The sequence below is a fragment of the Cetorhinus maximus genome, chromosome 23, assembly GCF_964194155.1.
Source record: "Cetorhinus maximus chromosome 23, sCetMax3.hap1.1, whole genome shotgun sequence".
Classification (NCBI taxonomy): Eukaryota; Metazoa; Chordata; class Chondrichthyes; order Lamniformes; family Cetorhinidae; genus Cetorhinus; species Cetorhinus maximus.
This window is the reverse complement of record NC_135901.1, coordinates 33734402-33752480: the sequence shown is the minus strand read 5'-3', so window position 1 is coordinate 33752480 and position 18079 is coordinate 33734402. Positions and strand designations below refer to the sequence as shown.

Here is an 18079-nt window from a genome sequence, read left to right as displayed (position 1 = left end):
CTGGAAAAAATCATCGTCTAATAACATTATAAAATCTTCAGAAATTTATGCAATATTACAGAAATTGCTCACTCTCTCTCTTATGAAGAAAGCCTCTATAGCAACTTGCTGGCTGACAAACACAGGACAGGCCTGTTATCTCTGCCAAGGACATGTCTCCGGCACAGGCCCTGAAACAAGACATTTCTAACCCTGATACAATTGGATCTCATGACCCATATGTAAACCTGCTGTCTGTGTAAAGATTAAAACAGGCTCTCAAGAGCACAGAGATATTGACGTGATCCATACTGGCTTCAGCCCAACACCACACTCAGGCTCACACCAGTTAACCGTTTAGAGGAGACTGTCACCACCAGCTACAGAGACCAGCACTCACTCTGCGTCATCCGTCCGTTTGTCCTCCGGGACCAGTAAACCGTTCTCACCTGTCACGGGTTGTGTGTCTTTCATGTCTATTTAGCTTATGCATCATATTTAAACTGTTGCTTCTCAATAAATTACTCTAAATCACTTCTGAGCTTGACCCCCTTTTCGAGTAATCTGTGACTCCCAAATCTAAATCTTACAAGTGGTGTTAGGAGTGGGATCACAGTCATCGAGAAGCAACAGTCTCAGTTAAACGTGAATGGAGAAGTTCCTAAGTGAAGCCAGGAGTACACAATGGCATTGACACATTACAGGGAGCGACTGATAGATAGTCTGACAGAGAAAACAGATGGGCCGGGGTTGAGAGATATCCTGGTGCTTGGAGAAGAGTGTGACCAGGATTACTAGTATATCCTCAATAGGATTTCTAAAGAGGATCAGGAAGGACCAATTAAGTTGAAGAAGGTCCAGAATCAGTTAGAAAATATCCACAAGGTGGATGGAGGTGAACAGAGAGCTGGAGAATCTTTAAAGTCCGTGCATGAACTTTTGTTTGAACCAGATGTATTTACAACATGGCAATAATTTAGATTGTGTGAGATGATTGGCAGGTGGGGAGGATGAATCTAAGTCAGTAGTTATCACATTTTAGTGGAAAAGTTTTGACATGTATTCTTGGTGGCAGCTCAAGGGTTTGTGTTGCTGATTCTGATCATTCTAGTAGATTTAGTATGTTATCTACAGTTTGTCAACAAAAAATAAGGAAAACAAACTGGTACCTTAGAAATAACGAGGTTAGTCAGAAATCAGTTGTGAGAAGTCAATAAGGATATTCCCTTCTCAAGGTGGGGAGATCTGTGAGAAATCACTGTCCAATAACATTACAAAATCTTCAGAAATGTATTGAATATCTCTTTCCCTCTCATGAAGAAAGCTTCCTGGGTTGAGAAACACAGGACAGTGAGGCCTGTTTCTCTGCCAAGGACATGTCTCTGGCACAGACCCTGAAGCAAAATAAGCTTGATAGGGTGGGGGGGAACTCATGACCCATACGTAAACCAACTGTCTGAGTAAAGGGCAAACAGGATGTTCCAGCAAGTGATGAGCCACAAAATGACTTCATGGACTTCCAATGGAAATAGGAGAGGTTACCTTGAATATCTGTCCCTTGCTAATGGGCAATTGAATAAGTGATTGACATAAAGCCCCCAGAAATAAGGTACATAAACTGGCTTTCGAGAGAGAAAATAACATCAGAGAGTGAAGAGCTTCTTGAAGTGATCCATCCACATGCTCCTGTTCACTGGAAGTGTGAGAGACAAGATTGTAGATGCGGTCTAATGTACAATGAATAATGAGTTCAATAGTGGAAAATTCCACTCAAGCCCCTGAACCAACAGACAGAGAGTCTGTTGCCGTGGCCACTGAGTGCGCTCTGCACATGTACGAACCCTGAACTTGTGTAGAGCGATCAGTCCCAATCACTTTAGAAAATTTCTGTTGGAGCTGCTTCCACCTGTCATTCAGACAATGTGTTCCAGATCGTCAGAACTTTAAAAAAAATTCATTCATGAGATGTGGGCGTCGCTGGGTAGGCCAGTATTTATTGCCCATCCCTCAGTGCCCTTGTTCAGAGGGCATTTAAGAGTCAACCACATTGCTGTGGGTCTGGAGTCACATGCAGGCCAGCAGATTTCCTTCCCTGAAGGGCATTAGCAATCCGCAATAGTTTCATGGTCATCATTAGACTTTTAATTCCAGATTTTTTAAAATTCAATTCAAATTCCACCGTCTGCTGTGGCGGGATTTGAACTCGTGTCCCTGGGTCTCTGGTCTAGTGAAAATATCATTACGCCATCGCCTTCCTCACTGAGTAAAATAACCTCTCCTCATCTCCATCCTGGATTCTTTGCAAATTATTTTAAATCCGTGTTCAATCCAACCATCCTGCCAATGAAAACAATTTCTCCTTATGTGGATGAAAACTCCTCAAAAACGGCCACCCCTCTATCAAATCACCCCTTAACCTTCTCTGCTGTAAAGAGAACAATCCCAGCTTCTCCAGTCTGTCAACTGAACTGACAACCCCTCATCCCTGATACTATTCTGTGGAATTTTCCCCACACCCTCTCCAAGGCCTTGACATCCTGATTAAAGATGCTTGTTAAAATCTGCTTCTCCAATCAAGGTTTTGTCCTTTTACCCTAACATCACCCTCTGTGACTTGGTGTCAAGTTTTTCTTTATGAACCTCCTCTGAGGCACCTTGGGGTGCTCAGAATTGAACATAATATTTCAGCTGAGGAATAATCAGTGATTTATAAAGATTCAGGATAACTTGCTTGCTTTTGTACTCCATGTCTCCATGAATAAACTGAGGACCTCCATTAGCTTTTTATTAAACAGCTTGGTCACACTGTTTCTGCAACCTGTTTAAAATTGTACCATTCTTAATGTACCATACTCCTCATTCTTAATTTCAAAATGCACCATTGACTGTGATTCACTTTGGGATGTTCTGAGGGTGTGAAAGGTGATAAATAAACACAAGAACTTTCTTTCTCTTCTACAGCTGATTTGAAGTTGTAGATTTTGCTTCAAAGATTAAATTAGGATTTATATTCAAAGTGAACTATTTAACTGCAGAAATAACTTCAGCTGGGAGTCAGTGAATGAAGAGGAAAGATCCCAGACAGCGGTTCTTCAAGGTACACTGCAAGCCCAACAGCTCAATCAGCTCCACTCTCAGCTCAGGAGAGCTCAACAACTCAACATCCTGTCCACAGGGGAGTTCTCCTGGTGCATTGGGACCAACATTCATGCTTTAACTAACACCAAAACAAAAACTGGATTAATCGCGTGATTGTTGTTTGTGGAATCTTACTTTGCGCATCTGGCTGTCATGAAACAGAAACAACTTGTCTTTATCTGACATGTTTAATGTAATAAAACACCCCAAGGTGCTTCAGAAAAGGTTCATAAAGAAAAACTTGACACCAAGTCACAGAGGGCAATGTTAGGGTAATGGACAAAACACTAGATTGGAGAGGCAGATTTTAACAAGCATCTTGAATCAGGAGAGAAAGCTGGAGGGGGTGGAAAGGTTTAGGGAGGGAATTTCAGAGGTTCACACATAGGCATGACCACCAATGGTGCAGTAATTAAAATCAGGGATGTTCAAGAGGCCAGAATGAGAGGAGCACAGATATCTCAGAGGGTGAGCGACTGGAGGTTACAGAGATAGGGAGGGACGAGGCCATGGAGGGATTTGTAAACAAGGATGTGAATTTTAAAATGGAGGCATTGCCTGACCAAGAGCCAATGTAGGTTAGAGAGCGCAGGGGTGATGGGTAAACAGGACTTGGTGTGAGAAAGCACATGGTCAGCAGTTTTGGGTGATCTCACGTTTCCGTGTGGGGGTGGGGTGAACGTGAGAGGCCGGCCAGGAATGTATTGGAATCATCAGGTCTAAAGGTAACATGGGTATGGATGAGGGTTTGAGCAGCAGATGAGGTGGGGTGGGGTAGAGACAGGCAACGTTATGGAGATTGAAATATCTGGTGTTAGTGATGATGTGGATATGTAGTCAGAAACTCATCTTGGGGTCAAACCTAACACCAAGATTGTGAACAATGTGGTTCAGTCTCAGACAGTTCCCAGGGAGAGGGATGGACTCAGTAATTAGGGAACAGAATTTGTAGTGGTGATCGAAGACAATGGCTTTGGTCTTCACAATTTTTAATTGGAGGAAATTTCTGCTCATCCAGTACTGGATGTGGGATAAGCAGTTTGATAATTTAGTAACAGTGGAGGAATGGAGAGGGATGGTGGTGAGGTAGAGCTGGGTGTTGTCAGTGTACATGTGAAAACTAACACGGTGCTTTTGGATGATGTCACCTCGTGGCAGCATGTAGATGAGAAATAGGAGGGGCCAAGGATAGACCCTTGGGGGACACCAAGTACAAGGACTTTGGAGAGGAAAGGAAGGTTGGAGATATGTGGGGTGAGGTATTTTGGGAGGACTAACAGGGTAAGGGAGTGCATGATGAATGGTAGGACCCTCGGAAGTACAGAGGATCAGAGGGACCTTGGTGTGCATGTCCATAGATCCTTGAAGGCAGCAGGACAGGTAGATAATGTGGTTAAGAAGGCATATGGGACCTTTGCCTCTATTATCGAGGCATTGAATATAAGAGCAGGGAGGTTATGGTGGAGCTGTATAAAACAATAGTTAGGCCACAACTGGAGTACTGTGTGCAGTTCTGGTCACCACATCATAAGACGTAGGAGCAGAAGTAGGCCATTTGGCCCATCGAGTCTGCTCCGCTGTTCAATGAGACCATGACTGATCTGATAATCCTCAACTCCACTTTCCTGCCTTTTACCCATAACCCTTGATTCCCTTACTGATTAAAAACCTGTCTATCTAAGCCTTAAATACACTTAACGGTCCAGCATCTAAAGCCTTCTGCAGTGAAGATTTCCACAGATTCCTCCTCATCTCTGTTTTAAGTGGGCACCCCCTTACTCTGTGATTATGCCCTCTGGTCTTAGACTCTCCCACAAGGGGAAACAACCCCTCAGCATCTACCCTGTCAAGCTCCCTGAGAATTTTATATGTTTCAATAAGGCCGCCTCTCATTCTTCTAAACTCCAATAAGTACAGGCCCAACCTACTCTCAACCTCTCCTCATAAGAAAATCCCTCCATACCCGGGATCAACCTCGTGAACTTCTCTGGACTGCCTTCAATGCCAGTATATCTTTCCATAGACAAGGGGAACAAAATTGTTCACAGTATTCTAGGTGTGGTCTAACTAGTGCCTTGTATAGTTTTAGCAAGACTTCCCTATTTTTATACTCCATTCCCTTTGAAATGAAGGTCAACATTCTATTTGCCTTCCCTATTACCTGTTGAACTTATCTGTTAGCTTTTTGGGATTCATGCAAGAGGACCCCCAAATCCCTCTGCTGCAGGTTTCTTCAGTCTTTCTCCATTTAAATAATATTCAGCTCCTCTATTCTTCCTGGCATTATATTCCATCTGCCAAGTTTTTTCCCACTTACTTAACCTGTCTATATCCCTCTGTAGACGCCTTGCGTCATCCTCACCACTTGCCTTCCCACCATCCGCAAATTTGGCAATAGTACATTCACTTCCCTCATCTTAGTCATTAATATATGTTGTAAATAATTGAGGCCCCAGCACTGATCCCTGTGGCACTCCACTAGTTACAGGTTGTCATCCTGAAAATGCACCCGTATCCCAACTCTCTGTCTTACATTAGTTAGCCAATCCTCTATCCATGCTAATAAACTGCCCCCAACACCATGGGCTCTTATCTTATTAAGTAGCTTTATGTGCGGTACCTTATCAAACGCCTTTTAGAAATCTGAATATATTACATCTACTAGTTCCCCTTTATCTCTCCTGCTTGTTACCTCCTCAAAGAATTCTAATAAATTTGTTAGGCATGATTTCCCCTTCATGAAGCCATGGTGACTCTGTTTGACTAGATTATGTATTTCTAAATGCTCTGCTATTACATCCTTTATAATAGACTCCAACATTTTCCCAATGACGGATGTTAAGCTAACTGGCCTATAGTTACCTGTTTGTTGTCTCCCTCTCTTTTTGAATAAGGGTGTTACACTGACAGTTTTCCAATCCTCTGGGACTTTTCCAGAATCTAAGGATACTTGGAAGATTACTACCAGTGCATCTACTGTCAATGTAACTACTTCCTTTAATATCCTAGGTGCAACCAATCAGGTCCAGGCGTTTTATTAGCCTTTAGCCCCACTAGTTTCCCTCGCACTTTTTCTCAAGTGATAATTATTGTATTTATTTCCTCCCCCCTACCTTTTGCCCCTTGATTATTTAGTAATTTTGGAATTTTATTAGTGTCTTCTACTATGAAGACTGATGTAAAATATTTATTCAACTCCTCTGCCATTTCCTGGTTCCCCATTATTATTTCCACAGCCTCATTCTCTAAGGGGCCTATGTTCACTTTGGCCTTTCCCTTCCTTTTCATATATTTAAAGAAGCTCTTATTGTCTATTTTTATATTACTTGCTAGTTTACTCTCAAAGTTTATTTTCTCCCTTTTTTTGGTCATCTTTTGTTGGTTTTTAAAACTTACCAATCTTCTGGCTTACCACTAATCATTGGCACATTGTATGTTTTTTCTTTCAATTTGATACTGTCCTTAATTTCCTTGGTTAACCATGGTTGTTTTATCCCCTTGAATCCTTCTTCCTCATTGGGATATATCTTTGTTGAGAGTCATGAACTATTTTCCTAAATGTCTGCCATTGTTCATCAATCGTCTTTTCTGCTAAACTCCTTTTCCTGTCCACTCCAGCCAACTCTGCTCTCATTCCATTGTAATTACTCTTATTTAAGTTTAGCACAGTTGTTTCTGAGCCAGGTATCTCAGTGTCAAACTGAATGCTAAATTCTACCATATTATGGTCACTGTTTCCTAGGGAATCCTTTACTTTGAGGTCATTTATTAAACCTGCCTCATTACACATTACCAGATCCAAAAGCCTAATCCCTGGTTGGATTCACAACATATTGTTCTAAGAAACTGTCCTGAATACACTCTATGAATTCTTGCTCATGTCTACCTTTGCCATTTTGGTTTTTCCAATCCACATGAAGATTAAAGTCACCGATGATTAATGTACTGCCTTTTTTACATGCCCTTATTATCTCCTGATTTATTTTCTGTCCTAAAGTATAGCTACTGTCAGGGGGCCTATGGTCTACTCCCACCAGTGTCTTCTTCCCCTTGTTATTTCTTACCTCCACCCATACAGATTCTACATCTTGCCCTATAAGAAGGATGTGATTGCACTGGAGAGGGGGCAGAGGAGATTTACCACTATGTTGCCTGGGTTGGAGCACTTCAGCTACGAAGACAGACTAGATAGGCTGGGGTTGTTTCCCTTAGAGCAGAGAAGGCTGAGGGGGGGACCTGATTGAGATGTACAAAATTATGAGGGGCATAGATAAGGTAGATAGGAGGGAACTTTTCCCCTTAGTGGAGGGGTCAGTAACCAGGAGGCATAGATTTAAGGTAAGGGGCAGGAGGTTTAGAAGGGATTTGAGGAAATTTCTTTTTTACCCAGAGGCTGGGGGGTATCTGGAACTCACTGCCTGAAAGAGTGGTAGAGCCAGGAACTCTCACAATATTGAAGAAGTATTTAGATGAACACTTGAAACACCACAGTATACAGGACTACTGGCCAAGTGCTGGAAAATGAGATGAGAATAGATAGGGGCTTGACGACCAGACCAGACACAATGGGCTGAAGGGCCTCTTTCTGTGCTGTAAAACTTGATGACTCTCTGGGGTGCTAGTTTGCAAAGGTTGCTTTTTTTAGGATGGGTGATGATGGTGGGTTTAAAGCTGTGCCCCCCCGGACATTTCCAAAAGAGAAAGAAAACGATTGACAATATCAGCTAACATGGAGAAGTTGGATGGTCCGCAGTTTAGTGAGCAGAAGGTGGGTCTAATGGTCAAGATGAACACTGAGAGGGCATGAGGAGAGATGGGAGAGAAACTGGAGAGAGATGCGAGTTCAGGGCTCAGACAACGGGGAACTTTAGAGACAGTTTGTCCCGGTGGGCTAGTGGAAGGGAGGGAAGCAGCAGAGGCAGCTGATCAGATTGTCTCAATCTCAGTGACAAAGAAGCTCCATGAGCTCCTCACACTTGTTGTTGGAGGTGAGAATGGAGGAGACAGGGGAGAGGGAGAGCCCTTCAAAAGGAACTAATTTGTGTTTGAGATAATAAAAATATTTGACACAGTGTATTTCACACAAAGCTGATGTATTTGACTTTTATTCAGAATGTTATACCCTATAACTGGGATAACATCAACAGAAAGAGACCCCAGTGAACAGGGTTCAACCCCGGATGTGACCATCAGCAAAATCCAATCACTGTAGTTACTTGTGAACTCGCTGGTATCTCAGTAGATGGGATGACTGAGTGAATCCCTTCCCACACACGGAGCATTTAAACACCCTCTCCGCACTGTGAATGCACCAGTGTACAGTGAGTTGAGATGATCTCCTGAACCCAGTCCCGCAGTGAAAGCAACTGAACGGTCTCTCATCAGTGTGAATACGTTGATGGGACATCAGTTCCTTGGAACTTTTATAGATTTCCCCGCAGTCTTGGCATTTAAAAGGTCTCTCATTAGTGTGAAGTCACTGGTGTCTCTGCTGGTTGGATGAATGAGTGAATCTCTTCCCACGCTCGGAGCAGGTGAACGGCCTCTCCCCAGTGAGTGCGCTGATGGTCAGTGAGGTCAGATGATCGCTTAAACCCAGTCCCACAGTGAGAGCACCCGAACGGACATTAATTCCTGGGAATGTTTAAAGCACTTCCCGCAGTCTGGGCATTGAAAAGGTCTCTTGTCAGTGTGAACTCGCTGGTGTGTTTGCAGGGTGGTTGAACTACTGAATTGCACCCCACACTCGGAGCAGGTGAATGGCCTCTCTCCAGTGTGAACTTACTGGTGTTCAGTGAGGTGGAATGACCGGGTGAATGCCATCCCACACTCGGAGTAGATGAATGGTCTCCAGTGTGAACTCGCTGGTGTTCAGTGAGATGGAATGACCGGGTGAATGCCATCCCACACTCGGAGCAGATGAATGGTCTCTCCCCAGTGTGATGGCGCTGATGTACAATGAGGTGACATGAGGCCTTGAACCCGGTCCATAGTGAGAGCACCTGAACAGTCTCTCGTCTGTGTGAACACGTTGATGGGACATCAATCCCCGGGAACGTTTAAAGCACTTCCCGCAGTCTGGGCATCTAAAAGGTCTCTCATCAGTGTGAACTCACTGGTGTCTCAGCAGGGTGGATCAACCAGGAAATCCCGTCCCACACTCAGAACAAATGAACAACCTCTCCCCAGTGTGAACTAGCTGGTGAGTCAATAGGTGGGATAACTGAGTGAATCCCTTCCCACACTCGGAGCAGGTGAATGGTCTCTCCCCAGTGTGACTACGCCAATGAGTTTCCAGCTGGGATGGGTAACTGAATCCCTTCCCACAGTCCCCACATTTCCACAGTTTCTTCCCAGTGTGAACGGTGCTCTTTCCTTCCATTTTCAAAGGCTGATGATCTTCAGGTCCCGATGAATCCAAAGACTCTCTCAGATCCTGATGTGATGTTTGGTTTCAGTTTCCCGACTGCAAATCCTCCCCTTCTAATCCCCTGTGAAATTGATTTAAAACAGAACAAAGGGAATGAAAGAGAATCCACAAAAACACAAAGCCAGGTTGTGAAATTGAGCTGAATGAATCTGGGCATTTGTGGGGCTGGCACTAGGAATAAGTGACCATGAAAGCTGCTGGATTGTCATAAAAACACAACCGGTTCACTAATGTCCTTCAGGGAAGGGAACCTGCCACCCGGTCTGGGCCTACACAGGGTCTGGCCCAAAAGGGAGGAGGGAGGGAGGAGAGAGAGAGAGAGACAGAGAAAGGTGGGAGAAGCAGCGGGATTTTATATATCTACAGCTTGATCAGAACTCCGACAGAATCGCCCAAACACAGCCTCCACCACTTAGCAGGACCAGGATAGAAGGTGTATGTGAATATCATCACCTCCAAGTTCCCCTCTGAGACACACGGCGATATAGTTCCCAGTCAGCATAGTGTGTGACTTGGAGGGGAACTTGCAGGTGGTGGTGTTCCCATGCGTCTACTGCCCTTGTCCGTCTCAGTGTTAGAGGTCACTAGTTTGGAAGCTGCTGCCGAAGGAGCCTTGGTGTGTTGCTGCAGTGCATCTTGTAGATGGTATACGCTGCTGACATTGGTTGGAGAAACTGGGGTTGTTCTCTTTGAAGCCAAGTAGATTGAAGGGAGATTTGATAGAGGTGTGCAAGTTAATGATAGGTTTAGATAAGGTGGAAAAGAAAAGCCGTTCACAATAGCTGATAGTAAAAGGATTACAAGACACAGATTTAAGATTTGGTGCAAGATCTACAGGGGGGATGTGAGGAAGAAATTTTACACAGTGAGCGGTAATGACTTGGAACTCAATACTCACACCGTGAGGCTGTGAATATGCAGGTCCTGATGAATGGAGTGATTCTGTCTGACTTTGATGTGATGTTTGGTTTGAGTTTCTTGTCTGAGAATCCCATTATGGTACCCTTCAAAGAAAGTACATACATAACATACATTACTCTCAGTCCAGGATAGAAATTGAGAAGAGACAAACATTTCTCTGGGTTTGAGTTTGCTGTGTGTAAGTCCCCCTCCCCCCCTTGTAACCCCCTGTAAAATCCATCCCTGTCAGTCCAGGATAGAAATTCACAACGTGCTCTCCTCCTGCTACCTGGACCAGGATGACCGCGCATGCGCCCTGTTGCACATTGAGCCGAAAAGATGGCGGCCGTTACCCCGGGCCTGAAGCTGCTGTCGGTTTGATGCAAACGCACGACCTTGAGTTTCTAATTCGGGATTTGAGTGTTTATGAAACCTCTCAGTCCACACTGGCTCCGCTTCTCTCCTGTACTTTCCGTTGTGACGCACCCTTTCTCACCTCCTGTCTTGCACTACCCGGAGTTAAGCCACGACGATACTGCGCCTGCGCGAGTGCTGCACCCGGGGGGGGGGGGGGGTGCGATCACGTGCTTTCCAAACCAGCCCAGCTCCGCCCCTCATTCACTCCGATTGGTTGGAGGACCAGCCGGGTCCCGCTGGGTCCTCCAGGCTCGACCCTTCTTCCTATTGGTCCGGGGCTGCCGTCAATCAGCCGGGCATTGTGACGGTTTCAAACGCTGAGAGCGGCCACAGGCTCAGCCTGACTTGCTGATTCTTGGCAGCATTTTCTGTTTGGGAATTAGAGCTAGAGATGGATGGTCAGTTCCCCTCTGTCCGGGGGGGATTCACACTCATTTCCCTAGTGCACTGATTATCACCTTTACATGAGAAAGTCCCCGGTTCAATCCCGGCTGGAAACTTTGTGTTTACAATTGTTACTGAGGAGGAATTAACAGTGAGTTTAGTTTCATGTCGAACAGGGGGACAGTTATTGTCTCATTCTGTAAAAGCTCCTTCTTCACCTTTAAACAGGGAACGATAAATCAGGGAAAACTGATCCACTGTGACCCCAAAAACAAGATACTGCAGATACTGGAAATCTGATCAGCTGGTCAAACAGCTTCTGTGGAGAGGGAAACAGAGTGAATGTTTCAGGGCGGCGACCTTTTCTCCAAACTGGAAGAATTTAGAGATGTAATAGTTTAGAAACATGTACAGAGTCAGGTAAAAGAGAGGGGGAGAGAAGAGAAGAACAAGCGGACATGTGACAGGCTGGAATGATTAAATGTCAAAGAGGAAGATGGTGCGAGGCAACATTGGATGATAATGAGACAAGGAAATAAACTGATGGGACAAGAGAATAAACAAAAAGAGAGGGGCAGAGGAGGAGAGACAAACAGTCTGTGATAGGATGGAAGGCTGGAGTGATTTAGGCCCAGAGGAGGTATAAATGGTAACAGCAGAACCGATGCCAGCACCGGGGAGGCTATAGTGGTATTGTTGTTGGACTAATAATCCAGGGACCCAGGCTAATGCTCTGGGGACCTGGGTTCAAATCCTGCCATGGCAGTGGTGGAATTTGAATTCAGTAAAAATTTGGAATTAAAAGTCTAATGATAACCATTGTCAATTGTTATAAAAACTCATCTGGTTCACTAATGCCCTCAAGCTTCATTTGAGCAGTGCAGCAGGGAGAGGCCAGAGTTGGAATGGAGTGGCATGGGGAAATAGACAATCACACCAGTTTGTAAAGGCAAAATACTGCGGATGCTAGAAATCTGAAACGAAAACAAAGAATGCTGGAAAAGCTCAGCAGGTCTAACAGCATCTGTGGAGAGAAAGACAGAGCTAACATTTCGAGTTCGTATGACTCTTCTTCAGAGTAGTTTGTATGCAATCATTCAAATACACAATGTGTATTTTTGCCCTAGAGATGGGCCAGAAAGCCCATTGCTTTTGTACAGGAGGAGAGTCACCCATCCATCCTATTAATCTAACCTGGCCAATTACTGACCCATCACTCCACTCCATCATCAGTAAAGTGATGGAAGGGGTCATCAACAGTTCTATCAAGCTGGCACTTGCTTAGCAATAACCTGCTCACTGACGCTTAGTTTGGGTTCTGCCAGAGTCACTCAGCTCCTGAGTTCAGCTCATTACAGCTTTGGTTCAAACATGGACAAAAGAGCTGAACTCCCAAGGTGAGGCGACAGTGACTGCCTTTGACATCAAGGCAGCACCTGACCGAGTGTGGCATCAAGGAACCCTAGCAAAACTGAAGTCAATGGAAATCAGAGAGAAAACTCTGTGCTGATTGGAGTCATACCTAGCACAAAGGAAAGTGGTTATGGTTGTGGGAGGTCAGTCATTTCAGCTCCAGGACATCACTGCAGGAGTTCCTCAGGATAGTGTCCTAGGCCCAACCATCTTCAGCTGCTTCATCAATGACCTTCCTTCCAACATAAGGTCAGAAGCGGTGATGTTCATTGATGATTGCACAATATTCAGCGCCATTCGCGACTCCTCAGATACTGAAGCAGTCAATTTCCAAATGCAGCAAAAAAATGCCACCAGCATTTAGAGGATATTGAGGTGTTGATGGACGCCTGTTTAGGAACAAACAAATGGAAACAGGTTAAGGACAAAAGTGAATGGCCGGAAGGACCTACCCCAGGGGACGAGCTCACTAGCCTCTGGGATCGAATCTTAATGGCCATACGGGACTGTTACCCCCAGGTTGTAGACTGGTTTAGAATTAATGCTACACAGCAGAAACCAGGTGAAGACATGGGTGATTATGCTAAACGAGTACGAAAAGTGTTTTCAGAATGTTCAGGTCTAAAAGATGGTGAAGGAGGACCTGCAATGGTTAATGTTATTGTAAACGGTTTGCAACCCGGTATGAAGAATATGTTTTGTACAACTTGTATTGGATGGGAAGCCAAGCCCCTGGTTGAGGTAATGAGTGTGTTGCAACATTGCCAACGCCAGAAACAGCATCAGCAGCCGAAGCCCTTTAAAAAGACGAACGAGATGCTTATGTACGCAGGTCCGGTTAAACCTGCTCCGCGCCCGCCGTAAAGTGGGCGCCAGCAAAAAGGCAGAGGGAGGTATAGAGGAAGGTAGAACAGAGATAATTTCAATTGTTACAATTGCGGACAACAAGGACATTGGGCCTGTAATTGCCCTCAGCCCCGAGCACCTCCCCTCCCTCCCCCAGGGCCGGCAGGGATGGCACTATGAGTTACATTGTACGGCATATTATGATAAGGACTATGCACTAATGGCAGCCCCACAAGTGGAATCACTGTTTCTTTTGGGAACAGGAAACATCTATATGGGCCATGAAGGAATAGCTTTGCAAATTGACTTGCCAGCAAAAGCGAAGCTGCTATTCCATAATGCAGACGTACCGGCACCGCATTGCACCTTGGATGTTCATCCCGGCCACTACGCAAAAGATTTGGGCCTGATGGTTAAGTGACTCTCGACTCGGAAACCCACGTACTCAAGGCTGATGCCCTGCGGAAGAATCGATGTTTTACCGGTCTCCGAGGTACGGATCGTCATTACTCGAAGGAGGATTCCCACGATGTTTGAGCACCAACAACCGGGAGATGATTCCACCCCAAAAGCAGCGGGATAACAGGAACAGGAGTTACTTCAGCGAGTACCAACACGGCTGTGGGCTAAGCACTTGAATGAGGTCGGACGAATTCTACCTGCCGAACCGTTTCGCGTTCAAGTTAACCCCGCCAAACCGTTGCCTCGGAAAGCGCAATACCCCTTAAGTCCGGCGGCAGAAAAGGGCATTCAGGAGGTAGTAGCGGCCCTCCTCCAGCAAAGAGTTCTCGTCCCGGTCATGAGCCCCTACAATATCCCTATCCGACCTGTAAATAAAACCCGGTAAGGAAGAATGGCAATTCGTCCATGATCTGCGAGCTGTTAATGACTGTGTAATCCCAACCTTCCCGGTAGTGCCTAACCCAGCCACCATTCAGAGCTGCACAGGCTGCAGAACTTTTTGCACTTACCAGGACCTCCGTCTTGGCCCAAGGGAAATCCGTCAATATATATACTGATTCGCGATATACTTTCGGGGTAGTTCATGATTTTGGTCGACTTTGGAAATTGAGAGATTTTATTACTGCCTCTGGAAATCCAGTCAAACATGGGTTGCTTATCAGAAACTTGTTACAGGCTATTTTGTTTCCCAAGTTCATTAAGTGCGCTGCTCACACCAGTCAAAAAGATGATGTTTCTAAAGGAAATGCAAAGGCAGATCGGGCGGCTAAGGCCTGTATGGCTCAGGAACCAACTCATCTGCACTCAAAATAGCCTTTTTTTACGACATCATAATTCACCGACATTTCTTCTGTCAGTGAAGAAATTTAGGAATATGAGAAAACAGCCTGGACAAACTTATATGAGTTTGAAAGAGTAAAACAAAGTAATTTTGACTGGTGGATACCAGGCATTAAAAATAGAGACAACATATGCAGCTCTTATAGAAGTCATTCATTTGGAAGAATTTAAAGGTTCTATTCCTTTGGTAGTGAGAACTCATGTGGAGGAACAGAGAGTTCAAATGGTAAGACAAGCAGCAGAGATAGCTGATGATTATGAGTTAGTTCATAGAGCCAAACCTTTTTTCTGTCACCCTTTCAAATCGGAAAAGGATAGAACGTGGGAAGGTGAAATGAAGGTGGGTAGTCAGGGAAAAGGAGTGGGTGAAACTTCCCAGTAAGTTTTTCTTTCAGAATAAAAAGGAAGGTGCTGAGGGTTAAAAGACATTTGAAAATTGAGGCGTTTTCATTGTGATAAAGTTGGACACACAAAGCCAGTGTGCTGGAAATTGCAGGGAAAATCTGTTGGAATTATAGGGGTGCAAAAAAGTACTGGAAGTAAAGGTACTGTGGGTTCTGAGGTTCAAGCACCAGATAGAAGAAAGAAACAGAGGAAGTGTCATGTAAATATTCTTAAAAAGTACTTTGACAGGGAAGAGGACCAAAAGGAGGTGTTAGTGGTCGGAGATAAACAGAAAGAAGTAGAAATGCAGGATTCTGAAATTGATTTTCCTCTAATCAAATTGGATAATGAGGGAGTACTTGAAAGTTTAAATGTAACATTGAGTTACATTCCAGACAAGTGGAAAAGTGATTTGGAAAAGCTATTGCAGTCACACAAAGCTACTTGTGGAAATAAATTGGCGAAGACAGATTTAGCTGTACATGATGTCTGTAGAAGTTGCAACTTCAGTGAGGCAACAACCTTATAGATTAAATCCGACAAAGTTATCACAAGTACAAAAAGAAATTAACTTCATGCATCAAAATGATATCATTGAGTCTAGTTGCAGTAACTGGAGTTCGCCTATTGGCCCTGATAGTGAAACCGGATGGAACACAAAGACTGTGTGTGGACTAGTGAAAGGTGAATGAGGTGACAAAAGTGGATTCATATCGTATACCATGGTTGGAGGATTGTATTGAGGAAGTGAGACAATCAAAGTTTATCATAAAGATTGACTTGCTGAAAGGATATTGGCAAGTACCATTATCAGGCAAAGCAAAAGAGATATCGGCTTTTCTGACTCCAAATGGATTATACAGTTTAAAGTCATGCCATTTGGTATGAAGAATGCACCCGCGACATTTCAAAGACTGACAAACAAAGTAATTGCAGGTCTAAGCAATTGTGCTGTTTATATTGATGACTTGATAGTTTTTGGTCCTATGTGGGAGGAGCATTTACAATATTTGGAAGAATTATTTACTCGACTACATGAAGCTAATTTGGTGATGAACTTGGCTAAAAGTGAATTTGCAAAAGCGCAAGTTACGTATCCAGGCCATACCACTGGACATGGTTAGGTGGCTCCGAGAGATGTGAAAGTCAAAGTTGTCGTGGATTTCCCCGTGCCTACAACAAAATGAGAAGTTTTGAGATTTCTGGGCATGAGTGGGTTTTACTGGAAATTTGTACCAAATTTTATAGAGCTCCACTGACTGAATTATTAAAAATGAACAAGAAGTTTCAATGGACACAGGAGTATCAGAAGGCATTTGACAGTTCAAAACTGTATTAACTAGACACCAGTTTTGACAATACCCAATTACGCCAAGCAATTTAAGTTGGCCATTGACGCAAGCGATATAGGCATTGGGGACGTACCGTTACAAGAAGATGACACTGGAATTAAAAAAACGATAGGTTATTTTTCAAGGAAGCTGAATGCACATCAGAGAAGATATTCAATGCTCGAAAAGGAGGCTTTGAGTTTGGTGTTAGCATTGCAGAATTTTGAGATTTATATGGCAAACAATTGGTCAGAAACAATTGTTTATAAAGACCACAATCCTTTAAAGTTTCTGGACAAATTTCGAGACAGATGTGCAAGGCTATTCAGATGGAGTTTATTACTACAACCATTTAATCTACATCGGTTAGCATCTTTCACGCCCTCAGAACATCCCAATGCAATTCACTGTCAATGATGTATTTTAGAAGGAAGAATGAGGAGAGGCAGTATAAACTAAATGGTACAATTTTGGACAGAGTGCAGGAACAGAGTCACCTGAGAGTGTATGTACACAAATATTTATATGTGACAGGATATGTTGATCAAGCTGTTTAATAAAAAGCTAATGGGGTCCTCAGTTTATTCATGGAGACATGGAGTACAAAAGCAAGGCAGTTATCCTGAATCTTTATCAATCACCGATTAATCCTCAGCTGAAATATTGTGTTCGATTCTCAGCACCACACTTTAGGAAAGATGTCAAGGCCTTGGAGAAGGTGCAGGGAAATTTTACTAGAATAGTATCAGGGATGAGGGGGGTTTCAGTTTTGTGGAGAGAGTGGAGAAGCTGGGATTGTTCTCTTTAGAGCAGAGAAGGTTAAGAAGAGATTGAATAAAGGTGCGGAACATTTTTTAGTAGCTTTCCTCTACATAGGGAGAAATTGTTTCCATTGGCAGGATGGTTGGTAACTGTAGAATAAAATAATTGGCAAAAAAATCCAGGTGATGAGGAGAAATTATTCTACTCAGTGAGTTCTGATGACCTAGAACGCATTGTCTGAATGACTGGTGGAAGTAGATCCAACAGAAACTTTCCAAAGTGATTTGGACTAATCGCTCTTGACGTGCGTGGAGTTCACGTGTTCGCAGAGCGTACTCAGCTGTCATCACAATACACACTCCCTTTGTTGGTACCAGGGTCTGAGTGTGGATCTTTCCACTTTTAAACAATCATCATTCGTTGCACATTAGGCCAAAGCTAGAAACTTGTCTCTCACCCTTCCAGTGAAGAGGAGCATCTGTGGATGGGTGGATCACTTAGAGAAACTCTTCACTGTCTGACATGACTTTCCCCCTCGAAAACCCATTGACATGCCTTATTTCTGGGGGGGGGCGGTCTTATTGCTTATTCAATTGTCCATTAGCAAGGGACAGGTATTCAGGGTAACCCCTCCTATTTCCATTGGAAGTCCATGAAGTCATTTTGTGGCTCATCACTTGCTGGAACATCCTGTTTGCCCTTTACTCAGACAGTTGATTTACATATGGGTCATGAGATCCCCCCACTCTATCAAGCTTGTCTTGTTTCAGGGTCTGTGCCAGACACATGTCCT

General features: G+C 44.0%; 3 protein-coding genes and 1 long non-coding RNA gene across 4 annotated transcripts in view; 2 read left to right on the top strand and 2 right to left on the bottom strand.

Annotated features, from left to right (window-relative positions):
- LOC144697491 (uncharacterized) overlaps nucleotides 1-18079 on the top strand; it is a 1380819-nt gene that overhangs the window by 1179804 nt on the left and 182936 nt on the right. The window lies entirely within an intron of this gene.
- LOC144697552 (uncharacterized) overlaps nucleotides 1-18079 on the top strand; it is a 67635-nt gene that overhangs the window by 6547 nt on the left and 43009 nt on the right. The window contains exon 2 of the mRNA XM_078569599.1: nucleotides 1180-1181. Coding sequence (XP_078425725.1) covers nucleotides 1180-1181 — 2 coding nt within the window. The remainder of the gene's footprint in view (nucleotides 1-1179; nucleotides 1182-18079) is intronic.
- Nucleotides 1-18079, bottom strand: part of LOC144697556 (uncharacterized) — a 51679-nt gene that overhangs the window by 22772 nt on the left and 10828 nt on the right. The gene's annotated exons all lie outside the window — the stretch shown is intronic.
- LOC144697551 (uncharacterized) lies at nucleotides 8203-9603 on the bottom strand. The gene has a single exon (XR_013580385.1). It is a non-coding gene; the product is annotated as an uncharacterized LOC144697551 (long non-coding RNA).